General features: G+C 37.0%; 1 protein-coding gene across 1 annotated transcript in view; it reads left to right on the top strand.

Annotated features, from left to right (window-relative positions):
- The first annotated feature begins 4,337 nt into the window (after positions 1–4,337).
- gabra2b (gamma-aminobutyric acid type A receptor subunit alpha2b) overlaps positions 4,338–23,741 on the top strand; it is a 69,814-nt gene continuing 50,410 nt past the window's right edge. Inside the window, exons 1-4 of the mRNA XM_084430681.1 lie at positions 4,338–4,631; positions 5,028–5,104; positions 9,808–9,923; positions 22,166–22,233. Of these exons, the coding sequence (XP_084286807.1) occupies positions 5,043–5,104; positions 9,808–9,923; positions 22,166–22,233 (246 nt within the window). The 5' untranslated portion in view covers positions 4,338–4,631; positions 5,028–5,042. The remainder of the gene's footprint in view (positions 4,632–5,027; positions 5,105–9,807; positions 9,924–22,165; positions 22,234–23,741) is intronic.

Here is a 23,741-nt window from a genome sequence, read left to right as displayed (position 1 = left end):
TCGAGGTAAGTAAATATAACACAGCTTTATTCGATGGTGCAACAAATCATGGTGAGTATCAGGAGCAAGAAGACGTGAGGAAACACAGGATGTGGGATCCACAACAGGTAAGTTCAAACACTCCAGATAATTGAATCACAATCCATTCTGGAATATTAATACTGGTCTTTTCTCTTACAGGTTCTGGCGTTGGTTCAACGGGTGGCAAGTAACAAGTGGATACCGACAAAGTTCCTGGAGGTCACAGATCAAGAAGCCAGAGGTTAGTAAATCACAGGTGAGTATACTTTACATTCAGAAGTCACAGGTTTCTCAAGGGATTGGAGACAGAGGATAAGGGTCAGTTCCTGTTGGAGGCTTGACAAAGAACTGGGGTATTGCAGCGTGTTTTATGTGTTGGTGGAATGAGGTTGATAATTGTGAACAGGTGTGAGTAATCAGAATTCTGGGAAGAGTGATCTTGTGTGGTGAGGGATGCTGAGTCTGATTGGTTCCTGACAATTAGGAGCTCGACAGTATGTTGTCAATTTACAATTTGGAGAGAATAATAACATTCTGCAAAACTTTGTTTTCCACAGAAAAAAAAAGATCCATGTTGAGTTTTGAAGGACATGAGGCTGATTAAATTATGATTCATTTTATTTTATTTTAATGGAGTTGTTCCTTTTGAATTCATGGATCTCAGACTGGTTGTTAGGCTACTAACTGTGACTCATTGCACTTTTTATATAGCCTAATGTGTCTCTGTGTGCGCTAAGACAAAACATCTCCTTTCAACCTAAGTCGTGTTGCAAAAGTAAAGGATCCAAATAAAGCATAATTCAAATGAAACTGTTCTTGTGTTCCAGACACCTCCATCTCATCGGAAGAGTGCGGCCCGTGAGCGGCTCTGCTGGAGTCAGTCTGACTCTGTGTGTCGGACACTCGGTGCCAGCGAAGACATGTGCATAACTGTGTGAAACTGAACACCTGAGTGCCCGTGCCAGGCCTGATGGGACGCACGCTCACAGGAGGGGCAGATCGCATTTATTTTCTGTGAATGTGCGATACTTCATTTGCCACACTATTGGGAAATGCCTAGAAGAATAAATAAGTGCAGTAATCGGTAAGACAATTGGCTCTAAAAATGTGTTTATGGTTATGAATATGATATCAGATTAAAGTACTATGATAACAAATCAAGCATATCGGCAGCATAACGGAGTGTTTTTGTACAGCTCAAATAACTGGAAGCGAACGACACCAGAAGCCTCGCACACTGAACCAAACTTATAATATGTTCTAAGAACATTTATAGCTAATATTCACATTAAGTTATGAAAAAGTTATTTTGAATGTTCTCCATTTTATTTCATGTTTCAAAAACACTTTTTTTCCTGAGAACATTAAGGAAAACATTCCATTTTATAATTCCTTTTGAATGTTTGCTTACCAAAGTAATAACATATAAAAACTTAACATGAACTATATACAAAATGTTTTGAGAACATTATTAAATACCAGATAACTGACTCAAAGTTATGAACAAACTTTCTTCCAGTAATGTTAACACATGTTAAACACATGAACACACACAACAGGGAGCAAACAAAAGCGGCACGAGAGTACCTCGTGTCTCAAAGCACATAACATTACAATAATAATGAACATAAACAACTTAAAGAGCTCCGACCTGTACCTTCTGACTGCTGCAGATTCATTTCGGCGTTGATAGTTTTGCCATTGAAACACATAAATTCGAGTCACGAACTGCTCCAAGTATAACGTCACACACACATATACATACATACATACATACATTTAGACCACTTATCTTAATGATTGCTATCAGGATGTGAAGAGATTTTCAACCAGCATAACAAAAATGTTTCTGGAACAAATCACCTACCCTGTAGCCTGGCAAGCCAGACTTACATCAAGATGTTAGGTCTGGCAACTCACCATTGGCAGGGCTCAATCCGAGGGGCGGGATACACGGTTGTCTCTCAAAATCACTCTGCACGCAATAGGATAGCGCTACAACCAATCAGAGCAACGAAGAAGGCTAGTTGGTATATTAAACTTTTGCCGTATCCAGTCGGCAAAATTCCGAACTCCCTTTTTTTTTAAATGACTTAAGTGCCGTTCTTTGCTCTTTTCTCAAAGAAAAGCTTAACTCCAATTCCTCCAGAGTCGCGGCCAAAGCCGATTCGAAAGACCGCTGTTTGCCAGCAGCCGCCATTCTTTGTTTTCAAGTAGCGGGGAACCGTTGCAACTCTGTCGTCATTATGTGAAGCCCACCCCGCCTACTCTATACACGATGTGATTGGCCTGACCTGAGTTTGGTTTTTCCAGCTCGAAAGTCAACGGAGAGTTGCTAGACCACCCTGGCTGCAAAATAAATTTTGCTGCTGCTAGGGTGTGTCTAGATTTCTAGGCTACCTACCCTGCCTTTAATATGCAAAAACAGTTTGCAATATGCAGTGACGAATATTTGAAACATTAGCATGCTATATTCTGGACACATTCATGTTGAATTAATTATCTGCACAATAAAAATGATTTTGCCTTTCTGATCCAGTTTTGTGTGAAAATGTCTTGTCTCACCAGCCTGGTTGAGTCAATAAAATTATATTTCAAATTTCGGGCTGAAATAAAACCCATGCCTTTGACAAAGCATCTGAAATGCTTATAAACACTGTTTTTCATAGCAACACAATGTTGCATCAAACACTACCGCAGAATGTGTATTTGCATTGGCAATTGCTTTGGCGTGCAGCATTGCACTCTCATCTGTCTTCTTGGGGCCGCTGGCCAACACGGCTGCCTTTTTGCTTTAAATATTTATGCAGAATCTGGAGGGGACAAGGGGCAATTACAAATTCATCATCCGGACCTAATCAATAGCTGATACAGGTTACTAAATAAAATTATTTTAAGATAAGTTACAGTACTTGCCTGTTTAGAGTCATCAGACAGAAGCAATTAGAGCAGAATACAGTCATTTGCAATTAAACTGACTGAATATTTGGACTGGTATAATAGTGAGATTTGTTCATTTGTTTTTTATTCAAAAGATGCTATAGACGTCTAGAAGATTCTGGGAAAAGTTATTGGCTGTCTCCTATTTTTATATTAGCATTGCGGGATCTCATTGTGTCTGTTGGTTCATATATGAATGCCACCCTGGCATAAATAAATATTGCGAGGCAGATAGGGTCATAAAATATTATTGAACGGCATGATGTTTAATACATATTTGCTAGATTAAGATAAAGTTTGTGTCTGGTTATGTGATTCAGCATGCGTCCACACACACACACACACATTTTTACTGTGATACCCCCTGCTATTGATATCACAGTGGGACATCAAATATTCCTAGGAAAGGGAGAGAGAGCTTGATTTTTCATGTGGAAATCATTTTATTCGCCATTAATAATGCATAACTAAAAGACCTGATCTTACACCCCTGTTTAACAGACAGATGGAAAGTGACTTAACGGTTTTAGAATCCAACCACATTTTGCAGTACTGATGAATTTAAAATTAAAATCTAGATTTTTTTATATATCTCTCAATATGAGTTTTTCATGCAATTTTGAGGGGTCATTTTTAACCCTGATTAACATAATTCTGGGTTATCTTGTTCCACACTCTTAGAAGAAAAGGTTTAATATAGAATCTTAAAGGCTTCTGTCAGGCGCTTCATAGAACCTTTTAGGGTTTCCCGTCATGGGATCATTTTATGGATATAATTTTAATTAGTTAATATTGTTTTAATTCATCATTCATTTTAATTGCATTTTATGACTTAAACTGCTCATGAGCATACTTTATCACTATATATATATATATAAGAAACAAAAGAAATAACCTGTTTAACGTGAAAGTTTATGCAATCATTTGAGACATTTCTCTTTATATAGAACTTTTTTGGCATAAAGTGTTCTTTAAAAATTGAGTGAAGAACCCTAGAGCTCTATATTGAGCCCTTTTGAACCCTTTTTTCCTACAACTGTGTAAAGATTCTTTACAATTTCACAAAAATAGGCTACCGGTTTACAGGTTTTGAACAACATGAGTGCGAGTAAAGGATTACAGCATTTGTATTATATACTAATATATGCAAAAACTTAATACTTCAAATAAATATACACCATATTACACAACATTTGTGATATTTGGGCTTTGTGATGTATGTGTGCACGAGAGCGAGCGCAGCAATCAGCACCCTAATATTACTGTCTTTAGGACCCAGTTCTTTGACTGTCTCTTTCTTTAGTTATCCCCCCTTTTCTTTCTTTCAAGAGAAAAAAAAATAGTGAGCAGTATGAGATTCAGTAAAGAAGATCTGAGATCACGGGGCGTCGAGGCGCGTCGGTGCGTTAGTTAAAGAGAGAGAGAGAGTGAGTGAGATAGAGAGGGAGAAAGAGAGAGAGAGGCGCGGTGGAGGATCAGAGACCCCTCATTCGCATCTGATATTATAGTGAATTATTATGGGAATTCATTAAGGCTCGTTCCCGATCCACGTGCGCGCTTTTAAATAACACTCGTGATCCGGTTTCATCGGCTGGCAATAAACTTTCACTTCTCGGTTTGTATTTATCAGCGTTTATTCATAAGGAAATAGCAGATCTGGTGGATCACAGGTGGGTGTCCTTTCCATAGAGTTCTTCACCGTTCTGGATTTTGTGTTTCTGGCCATGTGTGGAAATGATTAACCATATGTTGCCATTTATATGGAGGTCATCATCACCACCACAGCGCGAGTCGTGGACACTTGGTCGTGGTTTTCTCATCTTGTGAATTGAAATGTTTGTAAGAGATATTGATATTCATATCATGAATTGTTACACGCTGTAAATATTAATGAAATGTCTGGGATCCATCATCTAAGCTCAGCAGGTGGATCGTATGGACCTGTGTGCGCTTATGGACCAACTTAACCCATCATTTTAGTTTGGGTGATCGGCAGTATTTTACTGAAACAAACCTCAGTTTCATCACTGATTTATGGATTCAATCTTTTGTCTTCTTAAACACAGGTTTGAGTGGCAGAAATGAGGGAGAGGTTCGCGCTTCATCTTCTCATCTTCGTGTTGACGCTGTTTTGGCACACCAGGTAGGACTGACAGTCTAGGTTTCGCTCTGTAAATGGGTTCGGGGATGTTGTGCTTTATAATACATCAAAATAATATCTATATCCTTCGGTTGATCACGTTTCTGGTAAATGGGATTGACTCGAAGCCTCTTGTGTCCGTGCGTAACTGGAGACTTTTACGCAGCGCACGACTCCGGTGGTCACCAAAAGAAAGCGCTCCTCTAACAAAGACTGACAAAGACATGTTTGTTTGATGAGGCATTAATTAATGCAAGTTTAACTCATGCAGCCAGGTTTGGTTGTTGGAAAGCCTTCGTGAAATCATCGAATTGTGTACATGATCGTGGATGAATCCTCTAGGTGGTGCAAAACAGCGTGTGTGGAACCGCGAGGAGCGCTTTCCCATTCTGGGGACGAACTACAGGTGCATAGGCTGAATTTTTTATTTATTTATTTTTTTTTATTTTTTTTTTATTAGCTTTAAAAGATAAAAGCATTTACCCAGTCAAACGTTTACATTCTAATTATGCCTAATCCTATTAATATTAAACATCTTATTAAACATATCAAACGTCACTTGTTTTTGTAATTGTGATCCCAGTGGTTGGTAATTTCCATATCCATTTGTCAAAAGGTTGTTTATTTAACAAAATATTTAATTAAAATACATTTATATACTTACGTATGAACATGTTTTTGTAATATTTTATATGAAAAAATATTGTATAGTAATGTGTTTTGTTTGTGAATTACACTTAATAGACTAATCATGAATCTCTGATCCCTCATTTCTGGCCTTTTCATAATAATGGAAAATGTCAAACATGCAATTTCATAAATTAGGGGTCTCTTATAGCAAGAAAATTGCCTTTTCGGATGCTAACGTGACAAAACATTGGAAATGTTATACATTGTCTGACATTCCCGATGTTTTGGAAAGTCTGACATAGTTCAAAATCAAAAAATCCAACCAGAACGGTCATTTACACCTGTAGTATCTCCCTTTGAGTGTATAACAGCAGCATTTGTGTGTTTTGGGGCCGCCAGTGAGTGTTTTTAGTCTACATGTTGCTTGTTTTGATCCTACTAATCAAACAATAATTAACCTTGATTTTGTTGCAAACCCATGATTAAATGGTGACCACATGGATTATAATTACTCTGATCATTCTGTACACATTCAGCTCAGGTTCATTATCAATTTAATTTGAACTTATTATGATGTCCTGTAATCTTTTTATTCATATTAAAACATTGAAACAGACCCCTCTCCGGGGAGTGAACACGGTCACATCACGCCATACCAATCAATAAACCAATATCATATAAATCTAGATAATGTATGTGATAAGCAACCCCATCCTCCTGCTTGTGTCATAAAGTCGATCCATGAAATATGCTTCACTGGGTTCCACGAGCAGTGAATAACTGTGGAATCGGGACGGGATCAGATAAACCTCCCCCTAATCTGGGTCACGCCTGATGTGCCCTGCGAAAGGAGCACAAAGGGGAGGTTTGTCCTCCAACCGATGAGGAACCTTAAGAGTTGGTATTATATTGGAATCCCTTCTTGTGCTTTACGCTCACTCAAATGCTAACATTATGACCGGCTTCAAAGCCATGTAATTAGCTCATTTTAAATACTTTTGATGTATGTCAGGCCTGTATAGGAATTAGCTACAAATGTGCCCTATAATGAGCTGAGGTATCACCACCCCGTGGCAGAGAACAGAATTATACATATGGTGATTTGCCAGCTGAACTACTTTGGAGTGTTTTGGACGGATATCACGTTTAGAGCAACTTGCACAGTCATGTCGGTTTACAATCTATGGCTCTGTTCCAAAACCTAGTGAGCTTCCTCGCTGCTGCCTACATAGACAACAACTTCATTAGGTCGACAGCTCGACCCACGAGTCATGGTTGATTCCAATAGAATTTTACATTAGGATGTTTTTAATCTAAAGATGAGATACTCTAAAAAGCATAAAATGCATAGCGTACACAAATGTCAATTTTAACTCTTTCCCCACCAGCATTTTTTTTTTTTTTTTTTTTTAAGTTGCCAGCCACTGCCTACATTTTTTGATCATTTTCACAAACATTTCATGGCCAAGAGAATATTTTGTTGCATGAATATCTGATCATGCAATATATAAAAAGAAAGAAACAGACCCTTTGCTTAAAAAAAAGTTTTATTCTAGTTTCATGTATTATTTTTTGATCAACACTTGAATGTGGGTGAGTTTAATAAATAAAAGCAACATTTTGAGCAAAAAGCGGAGAAAAAAAAACTACATCCAGATCAGATTCAGACAATGATCAAAAACACAGATGGAGTAGATCGAGTCCATCAACACCCCTAAAGCTTCACAGTCCTGTAGCTCGTCCTGGGTCGACATTTCATTCAGTAACATTAGGCAGTTTTGATTTATTTGCTGTTTAATGTTGATGATCGCGTTATTTTACATATACATACTGTATGATTACATATGATATCACTTGTTTCTGCATCTTCTTCGCATGTGTTTGATCAGGAGATGTTGTACTCTTTCAGAAGATGCCTAATAGCGCCACCTACCGAATAACAGTGAAAACATGGAAGGCCAAAAAATTCTGTCAATGGCGTGGAAAGCGTTGTCATGTCGTAATTACTGTAATAACGAGATTTCAACTTGTAAAAAGCATTCACGTCCTCGTAGAGCTCGCAATTACAACTTGTAAACTGGGAATTTACTGGGAGCTCCGACTTGTACCACGTGACCAATGTACCACCTGACCACTGCATATTCATTTAGGTGTTAATAGTGTTGCCATAGAAACGCATAGTCTGAGGATGTGAACAGCCCCGAGTAGAAAGTGACGTGTTGTCATATCGAATTAACGTTAATCACGGCATGGCTTGAAAGCAGCATTATATACTTGGAAAATGTAGAAATGGTGTAGAAATAGCTAGTGAATTTCACAAAAAATGGCAAGTAATACTCACTACCTACATTACCTATAGGCTTTGGAACAGAGAGAGTGTGTTCTTACATTTCTAAGGGTTTAACCATCAGCTAGAAAACAAATCAAGTTGCCGCTCATAATGCATGCATGATTGCTTATGCTAATTAAGCCAATTACGCTCAAGTATGTTAATTATATTCCCGGGCTGCGTTTCACATAAACTTTCCTGTAAGTAGAACATGTGGAACAGAGTGAAAGATCTAATAGTATCAGAGCGGTGTTGGGGTGTTACAACACTACCTTTTCCAGAAAGTAGCAATGTTGTCTGACAGAACACTTGCTTTTTTATGTTTCATTGTATTGCGCAAGCAAACCAAGGCAGTTTTCAAAGCAATCTCCTAGAATAGTTCGCTTTCTGTCATGCATTTAAAAGACTTATTCATTTCAGCAATACTGTTTGTTTAGACGTGTCAGTTCAAAGAAGCTGTATACGAATATTGTCATCATTGCCTTCCTGCCTGTCATTTTATGTATGTATGTACAGTAGTGACCAAAATTGTTGTCTGGAGGGAATGTTTCTTTTTAATGACCCTACAAGTTTGATTAAACCACACACACACACATATATATATATATATATATATATATATATATATATATATTAAGGAGGTTTATTTAAGAGATCATATAAGAAGAATATACAGTATAAGAAAAGGTTTTCTCTTGTTTTTGCATGTGTTCATAATTTCTTTGTATGACAGCCTGGCCAAAAATGATGTCAATTTGACATGTTTCATTTGATTTATTTATAAAAAAATATTATATTTTTTATAAATAAATCAAATGAAACATGTCAAATTGTGCTGACATAATATTTTATATTTATATATTATTTTGTAACATGAATATATATTTTTAATGATGTTGTTTAACATCAAAATTACATGTCATTAATTCATTCATTCATTCAAATAAATATTCTGTTAAAGGATATAGTTTATTATAAGCTTTTGATTCAGTGTTTTATTATGAAGTGGTTCAAAATAATTTCTTATAAAACAATAAAATTGCCTGCATGTTGTTTGTTTGTTTATTTATTTAGTTCATTTGTTAGTAAAATAATTATTTGTTAATGTTGTCTTTCATTATGCTTTTGATTCAGTGTTTTATTAGCTCTATTTAGTGTAATTAGCTACAGGGCGGGAAATTTCCGCTGAATTTTTTTGGGAAAAAATCTCACCATAGTGTAAATGTAGTGTGTAAATAGGTGGCTGGTATAAATTGATATCCTCTCTCTCTCTCTCTCTCTCTCTCTCTCTATATATATATATATATATATATATATATATACATACATATAAATCATGTTTCATTATACAACCTGATTGTTATCTATATTGCTTAAATAAATAAATAAATTGTACTGCAGCTTACTACTTTTTAAAGTCTAGCTTAAGCATAGTGCTGTCTTCAAATAGCTTTCCCAAGTCTGCATCTATGATTTAAAATTTAATTTGAATCCAGTACAATGATTCATCTTAGCTGTACATCTTAGCTCAGAGCATCTTAGCTGTAACTTGCAGCAAGTGAAACTATGATAATTACAGTCCTAAAAGACGTGAGGAGCATTTTGAAGATCAGGTAATTCCTCAAATCAGCCAGCCAGTAGTTTCATCGAATACATTTTTCCATATCTTTAAAGTCTTTCCCCTCCTGTTCATGATGAGACCATCAAGTTCCCACGTACTCTTGACGTTTCCGCTTTTGTCGTGTAGGTCAGTGTCTGCAGATGCCACAACAGATGCCTTCAAAAACAACATCACACTCTTCACACGCATCCTGGACCGCCTGCTGGACGGCTACGACAACCGGCTGAGACCCGGACTCGGAGGTGAGCTACAGTGTCTGAATTAAACGGCTTGCTTTTGATATCCAGTTAAAGATGAAAGATGCCATAAGCACCTGATATGAAGGCTGAAATTATCCTTGCTCTTCTCCAGAGTCGACTTTATCTTTCCACAAGCGTCTGTAGAGTAATGGATTTGAACAAAGCTTGGCACTAACTCTTTACCCTTAAGTGCATTTGCATCTAGTATATCTCTAGCGGTTTCATCAGTGTAGTTAGTTTTTGTCTGAAGTTATGATGATGAAGCCAGGAGCACATTATGGTGCTCACCGTGACAACAGAAATACATTAGCCCGGATTAAAGAGAGATACCGAGGCGAGCACCTGTTTTTATTGATTTGTGTGGTAACGTACACTGTGCTATTATGAAGCAGCTCTCCATTGGCTGACATAAAATACATTTTTCAAATGTTTTGTCACTGCTTAAGTGTCACTGACATTTTTCCATTAGCAGATTATTTTAGCTAACAAAGGCTGTATTGGCATGCAGGATTTCAGTGAACCTTATGGATTTGTCTGTCGCTGTAGTTGTTCATCCTTTAATAGGCGTAGAAGGACCGTGAGCTCACAGCAGTGTCACAGAAAAGAAAAATCAGAAATGAGTATCTCAGTAGTTTCTCCTAGACCAGAGGTATTCAATTAAAGATGTCCGGTCTCTATGTTTCCTTCCCAGCGGAGGTCCGGACAGTACTTTTATAGGAACAGTTACATTTCCATCGGGGCAGCCGTAGTGCTTTGTGAAAGAAAAAAAAATCTGAAACACTCAAAATCATCAAAGATGAGAATCTTGGGCCCGAGAGCCAAAGCAGTGACGTATCAGATGTTTTATAAGGATTTTTATTTATTTTACATTTAGACATCTTGTGTATGGCACATAGAAGGCCTTGGGACTGATAAAACATACTGGGGGTGCAGGGTTTACCTCTTAAGAAAAGTATGGACCATTTTAATATTTTGCACAAAGTAATAAACTACTAAAAACAAACAACGTAGTTCATCTAATAATCAAAACTCTCATGAGTAGATGAGTTGAGGGGAGGGGGGGGTTAAAGTATTGTCTAAAGGCGTAACTTGTCACAAACCTGGTTTTGATAAACGGTCAGAGTGATGTATGACAGATAAAAATAATTGTAATTGCTGCATTCTATTTTTCTGCAGTGTTTTAGCAAAAGTATCTGTTTTGCTGCTCACCGCATTTCTGTTATTGTTGTTAAAATAACCTCGTCATCTGCAGCTCTTAAAGGGGTCATATAATGTCATTTTTGTACAAGCTAATATGATTCTTTAGGGTCTAAATTAAAAGTTTGTAATATACTTTAATTAAAAATTCTCATTAGTATTGTAAGAAAACACTAATTTTACCTGGTCAAAAACAGCTCTGTTTTCAGCACGCCGTTTGAGTGCATGTGTCTTTAAATGATAATGAGCTTTGCTCACCCTGCCCCTCTGTTCTGTGCGTACACCGTTTGTAACACAATAACACAAACCATAACGCGTTGTTTATTATAAACATGGGATTCTGAATTATATTGAGAACGTCCTACATAGAAAACATGCCGTAATGTACCCTGAGTGTAAAAATAGCCGCATTCATCGTGAAGCGTGCAGCAAGCGATTTGCAAAGATTAATATAAAGATTAATATAAAGGTTAATAAAACGTTACACTCACTCACTTCTTCTGGAGGTGCAGCAGGAACACGAATAGTTGGTACCGATCCTTTTTTGAGGAGCAGCTTCTTAGTAAAATCAGCTTTATACTGACCCTCGTTTGTAAAGCAGCCTGGTGAAATGATCCGCGCAAACATGAAAGCATTGACGTTGATCGTGGGGAATTCCCTTCGAAAACAAACTCAGCCACTGTGTCTTCAGCGGTTCGGATTTAGGAACATCAAAATGACTGCTGTGTTCCTTATTACACCCAAGAACAGAACACCATAATTGTTTAGACGCCATTCTGCTCAGTGCTCCAGCTATCAACACTGAACGCGCCGGTCCGCGCGGACTATGATTGACAGCTCGCTCACCAGGGCGCGAGGGCGGGTCTGTGTAAAAACGCTGCTGTCAATCAACCATTGTGGGAGGGGCGTCGATTTTGTGACGTCACAAAATCGAACAGCTTGATTCAGGAGAGGGGGAAACATATAAGAAGATTTAAAAAAAAACACTGGATGGATTTTTATCATTTTATGATGGTTGTGTACAGGCACTGCCAACACACATTTCAGTACAATCAACTTGTAAAAGTGCATGTACCATTATATGACCCCTTTAATGTGACACTTTACATCTTAGTGTGAGAGAGAAGCTACGCGCACGGAGCAGAAAGGGGTTGAATGAAGCGCGTCTGTCCCTAGTTAAAAATATTAGAAGATGTAGCGCTGAACGATCATTACTATAAATGACCCTGCGCACTTGTGGTGGGAACCGCTCCGTTCTTTTGACGCGCTGCTCACTTTAAACTGTAGAAAACGGTAAAATTGCGGAATTATGTCCCGCGGTCCGCCATTTGAATACCACTATCCTAGACATCAGTGAAATTAAATAAATACTTTTGTAGAAACTAGTTTTTTTCCCCTGAGAAAGACACCCCAGTAATCTCACTATTGTCTGATCTAGGGTTTTAGAAGAGATGCATGTGACCAAAGTCTGCTGTCAGAGGTCTCAATATGAACATTTCTCATCAAATTCTTCCATGTCTAAATGATCTGAGCTACTATCCACCTTCTTGAACAGATACATTTACTAGTGGTAGGGATTCCGATTCATCCCAGTAGTTAGGTTAATTGAAATCAGTTCATTTATTTGAATCATTTGATTCATTTGAGCAAAATCGGTTAAAAAACAATTCCGATGATCACCAAAAGATGCATGCTGGTTAGAAATGCGTCCAAGTGTGGTCCAACTTGCTCTGATGTCATACTGACGTATGCAAAAAAAAAAGTGCCAGATGGCGCAGTCGGGCGCATATGCTTTCCCCCCCACTGCGCTGACAAAAGGCATGATGGGAAACGACTTTCTGACGACACAACCGTTTTATCAACCGTGATGTTTTATTCTCTTCTAAAATTTTTGATTTAAACACAGACAGTGTGATCTCTATATTGACAAAAATAATACATGTCTTTATTAAACTGAAAATGGATGGAAAACATGTCTTTATAGGGGGAAGTTAAATAACTGGTACTTTGGGTGTCTTGTTTATCATATTTATTTTCATATAAAAGCAACAGAATTTAAATTATATTCAGTATATCACAACAAAGCACTGCCCATCTTGACTGCATTTATTTCACTCCTCGCCAGACTGAAGGTGCCTAGTACTCGTCTATTTTTGGCATTTGGTATCTTAAATGAGCCTACTTTATTCAATTGAATCACTTGATTCATTTCAATCATTTGATTTGGTTCACCAAAATGATTCGTTCAACTAATAAAACTAGACATTTTGAATGCCACTTACTTCTCAGGGCTACATGAGAGAGAGGAGACAGTTTTGAGAGTGTGTGTTCAATTACTGCCTCAGGAAAAATGTAGCTCCTGTCAAACTACTGAAAAATATAGTTAGTAGCATTAATAAGTTTAGTCTTCCCCAACGCTGTTGATTCCTAAATGAAGCATAGCTGAGAATGCCATTAAATGTCATGAGCTAGGAAAGAGCAACTTCTGAGCAATAAAGTAATCCTCTAGGCAGGTACGGTTCTTCTCGGTTTTATGATTAGAGCTGAAAGAAAGTTCACGCTGCTCTTAGCATATTACAGATCCGGCTGCTATAAAACGCTTGAAAAGACAAAGCAGAATGAATAAGTAATACAAATTTCAGCCGCTCAAAGACAAGGAGCATATTTTCAGGATAGTGGAGGGCTGAATCTTTTCATCTCTTTACATCCTTTGAACCGTTTTTAACGGCACGGCCGGATGAGCTGTTTATACTCGACACGTGTTGAATCTCAATTCTCTTCTGCTCTTCTCAGCTCTGCTCTCTCGTGTGGTGGAGAGTCCTTGAAGTTGTTCTCCGTCACTGTATTCTTATATAAGTGTATATAAGTGTTCTTACTGTTCCTAGGCATTTCATAATATTTATGTGGGGTTTACTATTTTTTTTTTTATATTCGCTGTTTTAGCTGAGTGGGCATGGCCGTAAATAAAGCACAAGGCTGTGTATGGGAGTGTATCTAATTATTGTAGAAGACTGATTTTTACTAAAGTAAAAGTACAGAAGTATTCGTTTTTAAAAGTACTTAAGTATCAAAAGTAATTGTCAATGCATTGTTTTATTATTGTTGTGTTGTTGTAATACTTACAGTACCTTATGCATCTGAATCTATGCCTGCCTACCCTCATATCAAAATCTAATTTATTTCTAGAAAACAGTTCCAGTAGTGGGATTGAATGTGAGATTGAATAAGTGCACTCAATAACGTCCACAATAGTTTCGGACAACCAAATGGCTGTTCCCTCAAATAGTGCCCTATTTAAAGCTTTTTTGGCTTTTAGTATGAATATGTTAGTCTTACTGTTATCTATAAGCTAGAGTGCTCCAAAACAATGATAAAATTCGCATTTAGAAGACCAAACACAACGTTGAAAATGAAAAAAAAAAAAATTGAAAGTGCAAAAACATTGAGAAAATCTCCTTTAAAGTTGTCCATTTATGTTGGCGATTGTGCTGCATCCACTCACAAAAATAAATGTTTTATATATTTGCGGTAGGAAATTTACCAAATATCTTCATGGAACATGATCTTTACTTAATACCCAAATGATTTTTGGCATAAAAGAAAAATCGATAATTTTGACCCATACTATTGCCACAAATATAGCCGTGCGACTTATGACTGGTTTTGTGATCCAGGGTCACATTTATCATACCATGTTGTAAATGGCCATTTTTTGAGTGGAAGGAAAAACATGCTGTTTTCGTGCATGTGTCTTTAAATCAGTGGTTCTCAATTCCAGTCCTCGGGACCCGCTGCTCTGCACATTTTGTGTGTCTCTCTTATCTGACACACTCAGTTCAGTTCATGGAGTCTCTCCTAATGAGCTGATGATCTGGTTCAGGTGTGTTAAATAAGGGAGACATACAAAATGTGCAGAGCAGTGGGTCCCGAGGACTGGAATTGAGAACCACTGCTTTAAATGCAAATGATCTGCTGGTCCCGTCCCGCTTTCCAGAAGAGGGCGGAGCCTTTACAGCCCGTGCCTGGGATACTCTGCCAAATACTAACAAATCATCTGTTTGGTTTTGATTATCATCTCTATCGCGATCACGCACATGTGACATTGCAGTTCTTTGTCATCATTAAAGTTATTATTTTCATGCGTTTTAAAGCCGTATCAGTTTAAACTTTTATGGTTTTCTGAGCACACACATGCGATGCATTAAAATAATTTCTCTATTGCCCTTAAACTGTCAAATACATAAAAAGGTTATATCAAAAACACACAAAGTTCACATAAACATAGTCGGTTATGTCTGTGAACGTAAAGAGCAGGGAAGGAAATTGCATGTGTATATTAAAGTGACAGCAATGTAATATACTGTACCTATTGCTGCTGTTAATATGAATCAAACAACTAAAGAAAAACAGGAAATCACTCACTGTTCTTGATGGAACAGTAGCTTTAATAAGAATACATTTAGACTGTTGTTATAACCTGTTTTATTTCTCTTAACCATATTTTTTTGCACATCCGCTTTAATAAGCACATTTTTGGACGCCAACACCGCTCCCGTGTTTACATCTTGGTGTGATATTCCTTGTGGCCGCCCCGTTCCCTATCACATATCGGCTCGGTTTTAACCCATGAACTTTCACCCCAGGCTCAGTCTGGGATTAAAGGCTGGGTCTGGGTTGTCTGTTTATGTGAACCGAGTGAACAGTCTTGTGTCATTAGTGAGATGACGCTCGATGCTAGAGGTCATTCTTTCACGGTCGTGTAGGTTTCTACCAGCATCCTGTCAACATTTCATCAAAAAGTCAATAATCGAATCAATGACTTTTCAAAATGACTTTAGCTACTCGCATGTTTTGCAAACCTTAGGGTTTCTCAGAACATTTTGATAGCATCTCTCTACTATAGTGGTGTTGGAGTAACAGTCAGGCTGTAGGGCACTGTAAAAAGAAATCCCTCTAATTTAACATAAATGCTTAAAGGGATACTTCACCGATTAGCATTAAGCTTTGTATCAGTAGAAACCCGGTAGTATTTTCGAGTGACCGTGCTTCCCTCCCTCATGTCCTCCTGAGACGAGAGATTTCTGTATTGTGCGTCTTGAAAACAACCTCTGATGACGCAAAAATCGTCATTTAGCATCATCCGAGGCTTTTTTGTCCAGAGGCGAGAGACTACAGCCAGTTGGAGGAGCTCGTTCCGCATGTGTTCAACCCGCCCATAGGGGGATCTCACGATAAAACGCCGTCTTTTCAGTTTCGAGTCGACTAGTAGCCTAGTTGTATCATTTCTTCCGATACTGCCCTCTGTAACCGGTAGGTGTGGCTTGGGAGTGGCCTCGTAGGGCAGCGAAGCAAGTGCATTCTGGGAGCTGTTGTCTTTCATCCACATGAGCCAAAAATACATTTTCTGGCTTTTCTAAGTCTAGAAGGCACCAACTTCTAAAATAATTTCACATTTCTACTACATAAATGACCCAATTAAAATACACATTCATCTTTCCAGCTGTGAAATATCCCTTTAAGTTCAGCTGCTGCCTTAACATTTTAAGTAATCAAATTGGCCTTACAAGTCTCTTTTTTTCTTTTCTTTTTTTTATTTCTTCTTGCATAGTTGAATCTTGTACAGCTTAAAAAATTAATTTGAAATTGGTAAAAATATTTTGATGAGTTAAAAGTAATGGAAAAACATGTTGCCATGACTTATTGATATGATGTTATTTTGTGATTTGTTTGTTTGAGTCAGTTCATTCAATAAATCATTTGAACAAATTCTCTTAATTTTACTTTATGTGAGAAAAGAATATAAAACACTGTACAATAAGGTTCCATTAGTTCATGGATAATTAAATAAAATTAAATAAGAAATAGAACATAGAAAATAGAAAATAGAAAATAAATAACAATGATCAATACATTTGTTAATCTCAGCCTTTTACATTTATAAGATCAAATGTTGCATATGTTAACGTTGGTTAATGCACTCTGAACTACATTAACACAAACATTTTTACTAACAACATTAGCAAATGTTAAGAAATGCTGTAAAAACATATTGTTCATTGTTAGGTCATGTTTCTTTTGCATTAACTAATGTTAACAAATGAAACTATTGTAAAGTGTTTACGAAATATTTGTGATTGTTAGTTCATGTTAAGTAATATAGTTACCAATGTGTTCATTTTAAGTAATATAGTTCTAGTGTTACCAATGTTATAGTGTTATAGCATCACCGTGTTTATATATATATATATCAACATAATGTTGTGATGGTCTCTTTTTAAATGACTCCACTGATGTTTGTCATCTTTTAAATCACCTGATTTGTTTTTGTGTGCAACGGTTGAAACATATGCTTGTTTATGTAAAGGTTTATTTTTTTATTTTTTATCCACCACTACGCCCATCCGTTCACAGCATCAAGACTCAGGGGAAAACAGTCAGAGCGGTCGATATAGGCTACTAATCATTCCTCAGGCCAAACTCCCGCAACCCCCCTGTTCCTCCATCCAACACGGCAGTCAGTCAATCTATCTCAGAATGGCTGAATGTGTTGTTATTCCATTCATGTTTATGGCTTATTAACTTTTGTGAGCGAATCAAAGAGCATCTCTTGCGCTGTGTAGAGGTGTTTAACGCTGTGGGAATGAGGATATAATGACCTCATATATGGAACATTTAGAAGGTGCAGAAACGAAACTTGGATAATCATTTTGTCCTCAAGAGGTTATTGATTTAGTTCAAGGTGAATTTATGGTGTTGTTATTGCCATTGCGAGCGTTTTCATACATGTTGTTAGAATGTTTGCTATTTAAGATTGAAAAGCAATAGGTAGTCTTTTTCGCTTTCTGCTGCAAACAATCACAGAGAGCATCGCAAAATGAATCGAACTGAATCATTCACTGTCTGGTCAGTAAACAAAAGACATTTAAGCTCTGTTCCAAAACCTAGTGAGCTGCCTACATACTGTATGTAAGGCATCATAGAAGCACTTTTCAAAAATGCATCATAATTATGCTGTCATGTAAGACTGTGGTTTTACTTTAGTGAAAAGATTTTTTTATTGGTCATCAATTGATTATACACAATGCAGTACAAAAAAAAAAAATGTTAATCATAAAAAAGTAAAACAGTGAAATCCAAAATGAAATATTCAGGGATGCGGGGTCCAAAATTAACATTCGCCAAGTGTATGAAAACGGTGATACTCGCAAGTTGACCGATAACGAGTGAAGCGCTGCACTGTGTTCATTTACATGCCATACATCTAAACTAATTTGTAATGAGAAGTCAACAAAAGAGAAGCTTCAAATTTCTTAGCGGTTTTTACGGCAAAATAAAAGCTATATGGTTTAATGTTTGAAAGCAAGACAAAATAAGGACAGCATACACATTAGTATTATAATTTTACTGTTTTGTAAAATTATTATTAAATACAGTTTTTTTTTTTACCATACAATTTATTATTGCAATAGTAATACATTTCTTTATTGATTTAATCAAATAAATGTAATTACATTTTTTTATTTACATAATAATATATAAATAAACTGATAATAATATCTTAATTATTATAGTATTTTTGCATTATACCTGAAAAAAACAGCCAAGCCAAAAATGGCAAAATATTTTGGGGTCTTTTAATGGTCTTAACTATTTTAATCACAAATCACTGGTCAGGAAATTAGCAAGAAATACTGTAGATAAAGTAGTTTAGCATGGATTAACCTTCCCATTTGTTTTCTTTAAATGTTTAAACTCTCAGACATCGTTTTACAGGAAGAAGAGTCAGTGTTGTTCCACTCAATGTTAATGTCTTAAAACTGTTTATTAGTAGTTGAAAAATGTCTCGCAGTTCATTTGAGTTTAATATGAGACCAAATATTCACTATAAGGTTCAAATCTGGACAAAACATGAGCTTGATGGACTTGATCTTTGAGCAGGAGCGAAAATAACATCTGATCATTCCCAGATAACAACTTTCCCTTTTTGGGAAGCAAGCCATTCTGCAATGTTCTCCAAAGCATTAAATGACTTTTCACAATGAAGTAGCTCACCAATACCAGCAGTTAACAATGACACTGTTCCTCCGTGCTTCACTGTGGTAGAGATGCATTTATTATTATATTTATCACCAGATCTTCTAGACACCGCTCTGGAGCATCACCAACTCGTGTTTCATTGTGATTCATCACTGCGCACAACTTTGCTGAGCCACTCTGAAGTAATGGCTTTTTAAGTAGTGCAAGTGCATTTGCTTAGATTTAGCTAATTTCCTGACCAATGATTTGTGGTCAAGACGATTAAAAGCTTAGTGTTTAAAAGGTATCACACTGTTAGCTTAGCAACATGCTAACACCAAACTGAAATAAATTGTGAGTCGAGTTTCCAGTGCACTTCATATTTGACGTGTGGAGGTGCCAACTATGTGGAGCGTTCTAAATCAATTCGTTGGGTCTCCGAATGCATCCTTAGAAGGCAGCTGCCTATGTAGAGAGTAAACACCAAGGTAGTTCACTAGGTTTTGGCCTCACAGGATGAATGAAAAGCTGAAGGAAGGAGAGAGTGAGGTGAAGTCAAACAAAGATGGCATTCCCTCAGACGCTGCCCGCGTTACGAATCGCTCTGCTGCATATGTGAAAAATCTCATGTATATAAGAGCCCTTCTTTATAAACCTCCCCCAGTCTCATTTCAGACAGACTCTCGACCCTTCCCCCGTCCCTCTGAGACCCGGCTGAGCCACTTTACATTCACTCAGACACACAGACCGCTAACAACACAACCGTCTAACCTCACAGAATAATGGCATCTGATAGCCATGCACAATAGAAGATGCGGTTTATAAAAGCTTTATTGTATGCCTTCCCAGCAGTCTTTCAACTCAGTCACAGATTTCTCCATTTTTCCCCTTTTTATCCTTGTTGGGAAAGCGCCGTGTGGCATTGAGTAATTAGGGTGAAACAGTCATTGTTTTAAAGATGAGTAGTCTTAATTGTTAGTGGCATTACTGGACTAGCGCAATATTATTTTTGCTTATAATTTGTATTTTATTAAAACTGCTTAGTTCATTTTTTATAATAAAAATAAAATAAAATGTTTAGCTAGTCAATGGATGAAGACAATCTCTTAAACTTAAACTGAAGGAGTGACCAAGACCAGAATATCATAAAGATTTGAGGGGTTCGACTCAACATTAAAGGCAACATTTTGAATCTGATTTATTTATTTTTACAGTTCCAGGTTTGCTGTAGGACTGCACAATTTGGTCAAAAAATTGTGTGATTGTATTATTAATATTACTATTATTATGCTACAATTATTTATTATTATTACTATTACTATTATTAAATAGAATTTCCTGGAGGAAAAGAAATATTACTGTTGTAATAATACGATTTCACTGTAAAATATATTTTTATTTTTATAAATTATAATACAATACTTATATGTCTTAAATTCCTCATTTTCAAACCTTAAACCATCAAGCTTTTACGCTAGGCCTTTAAATTTTATAAACACTTTTCATTACAAATATGGAGGAAAGGTGAAATGGCGAAACACTGAAAAATAATGGATCATGAGCTGCTTGCGTGTAAATGAACACAGTTTTGCGCTTCACTCTGAAACAGACAGCTCGTTTATCTAATGAAATCGCTGCCTTTGTGGTTTGATATTCGCAATGACTAAGCCAAAGTGTGTTCCAATATTATTTTGATTACTCTGCATAGCAATGCACTAAAAACCACTCCCGACAACTGCATAGCAACACCATTGCAACCACCTTCAATCACACTGTTGTGATGGGCAAGTTTTATACAGACAACCAGCACTCTCAAAACTTCTAGTTTTGCATAAAAATTCTGTTTTTCTATGTCTTTTTATACGTTTCCAGCAGTCTATCGATTCTGTGCAAAAATGGCATGCAAAATCTAGTCAGAGATGAATATCAATGCATTTTCCTTTTTTTTTAATCCTCGTTGGGATGGCGCCCAGACGAGCATGCAACATTGTATAATTAGGGCAATTTTAGAGACGTGAGAGACAGACAGAGAGAGAGAGAGTGACATTGTTTTTAAGACGAGCAGTAATTTCCTCTTGTTTGTTTGATTGCTGTTGTCATTGGGTGATTAGTCTGCATTTTCTTCAGGTTTTATTGTATTTGTGAAACAGGAGAATAAGTGAACAAAAAACCCCAGAAAGAATCTCAGAGCATCTTTCCTCCAGCTCAGAGCTGAATAAACCACCTCTACATTAGACAGCTATTAATATAACACATCTCGAAGCACAGAGCACTCGCTGCTTTTAAGCACTAAAGAACCGCTGAAGAACCCAGGGCTCTCGCTTTGATCTCATTGAGCTCATTTATGAGAATCTGCAATATATCATTCATTCTGATATTATCTGAATATAGGACAAAGTGCTGTTCTGCATTTGTTTGCCTTCGAAACTCGTTTTTTTTTTTTTGTAGATCAAAGCAGAATTTTTATTGTTGTATCGTTGTTCAAAATCAATTATTAGGGCTCTGCTTAGTAAAACAACAGTTATCCGAGTCAGTGAAAAATGCAATAGTTTATGTGTGCATTCATGTATTTCTAAGGCTGTGTAATGTTTTGAATAGTCTGTGTAGTAGTTCTGTATATAATACATCGCTATCTGACTGAATGCACTTAGTGTGTTGTATAAAGCAGCGAGCAGAGGAAATATCACTAGCTCTTTTGAATGCCAGAAAGAGAGAAAAGAAAAAAGATGGCTCAGATAAAGGAGGACAAAATATGAATATATTGAAGCAGCAACAGACAGATTTGATTACTAGCCAACCTAACACCGGGCCAGTAAATGCAAGTACATTTACCCCCTGCCTAATGCACACTTTCATCTCAAAAGGGCTGGAGAGAGAAAAATGCTCTTTCTGCTGTGAAACTGTAAAGAAAATGTGAAATTCACCATTCATTTCTGCGGTTTTATAAAGATGCACCTTTCAAGGTAGATGAGACAGGGCTGTTGCTGTTGCATTCTGGGAAAATAACACTGGTCATTTTGATGTGTCTCCAGATCGAGTTACCACAGTGAAGACCGACATCTACGTCACCAGTTTTGGCCCCGTTTCAGACACCGATATGGTGAGTGGAATTCATTATTTTGCATTTGTTTGTCAGAAGCGGATGAATAGCATCACTGTCAGCCTTTTGGACCAGCACTTCGCATGTTTTTCGAGCCAAGAACCACCTACCTAGACATAAAGAGACCGTCTGGCCAACCACAGATTGTTTACCTGTATAGGGGCTTGTGAATCTGAAATCATTTACAGTACAACAAAAGATTGGACAAAAGTACATACACTGGTGCTCAAATGTTTGGGGTCAAAAAGATTTTGTAATGCGTTTGACAAAGTCTAAAGTCTCTTCTGCTCACCAAGGCTGCATTTATTTAATCAAAAATACAGTAAAAAAAATCTGATTTAAAATACCTGTTTTCAATTTGAATATATATTTAAAATGTAATTTATTCCTGTGATTCAAAGCTGAATTGTCAGCATCATTACTCCAGTCTTCAGTGTCACATGATCCTTCAGAAATCATTCTAATATGCTGATTTGCTGCTCAATAAACATTTCTGATTATTAGCAATGTTACAGGGGTCTTGTTATGCTTTTCCACTTTTTCAACTTTAGTTATTGTGTATGTTGCTGTTTGAGCATAAAAAAGAAATGCAAGGTTACAAAGCTCAAAGTCCACTACAAAGGGAGATATGTTACTCCCTTGTATGTTACTCATAAATAATCCCCGTCCACGGAATATGCAAAAAAGGGGGCGGGGCCTGGATGAGCTGCACTAGAGAAGAGTGTTGTCGCTATGTTAAAGAGACACAAAGTTAAATATAAAGTCTATTCCACAACATTTCCAAAACTCATTTGTTTGACCTTCCTAACACTGTTGAACTTATCATTTATTTTTAAACAGTGTTCCTTAACATTATAACAGCTTGTTTTCTGTTGCTTTTGTAAGCTCTCGCTTTTGTAAGACTGTTCACTGATCCTTATGAAAATGAACCATGATTTTGTGATCGATTACTGTTTGTATTACCTTAGTTTTCCGACAAATATCACAATTAAATGGTGGATAATATCGTATCTATAATCTATTAGAAAATTACAACAAAAAAACATACTACTCTGAAACCGTGCTTGCAAAGTCTGTGCATGAAATCCGTTCTGCATGATCCTCATGTTCGTTAACATTGTCAGGGTCTGAATCGGGCTCGAAATGGTTTGAAATTGATCGCATCCTCAATTTTTACACTAGAGAAGAACTCGCTGTTATGGAGGGGCGGGACATTTCCCGAACACAAGCCAAGCACTGCCAATCACAACACACCGGGCCAGTTGACCAATCACAGCACATTTCGTATTTCGGAAGGAGGGGCATCATCGAAATCGCCGCGTTCGAGCCAGATAGGGGAGAAAGGAGCTGTAATAATGTAAAATATGTGAAAAATAATGCGGCTTTTGAACAATCAAGCATGAAAACATATTCTAGTACACCCCAAAAACAAAATCAAGAATTCGTTAAAATAACATAATGGGACCCCTTTAAAAACAGTTGTGCTGCTTAATATTCATTTGGAAACT

This window comes from Rutilus rutilus (assembly GCF_951802725.1).
Source record: "Rutilus rutilus genome assembly, chromosome: 14".
In the NCBI taxonomy this organism is placed as follows: domain Eukaryota; kingdom Metazoa; phylum Chordata; class Actinopteri; order Cypriniformes; family Leuciscidae; genus Rutilus; species Rutilus rutilus.
This window is presented reverse-complemented; position numbering and strand designations above follow the sequence as displayed.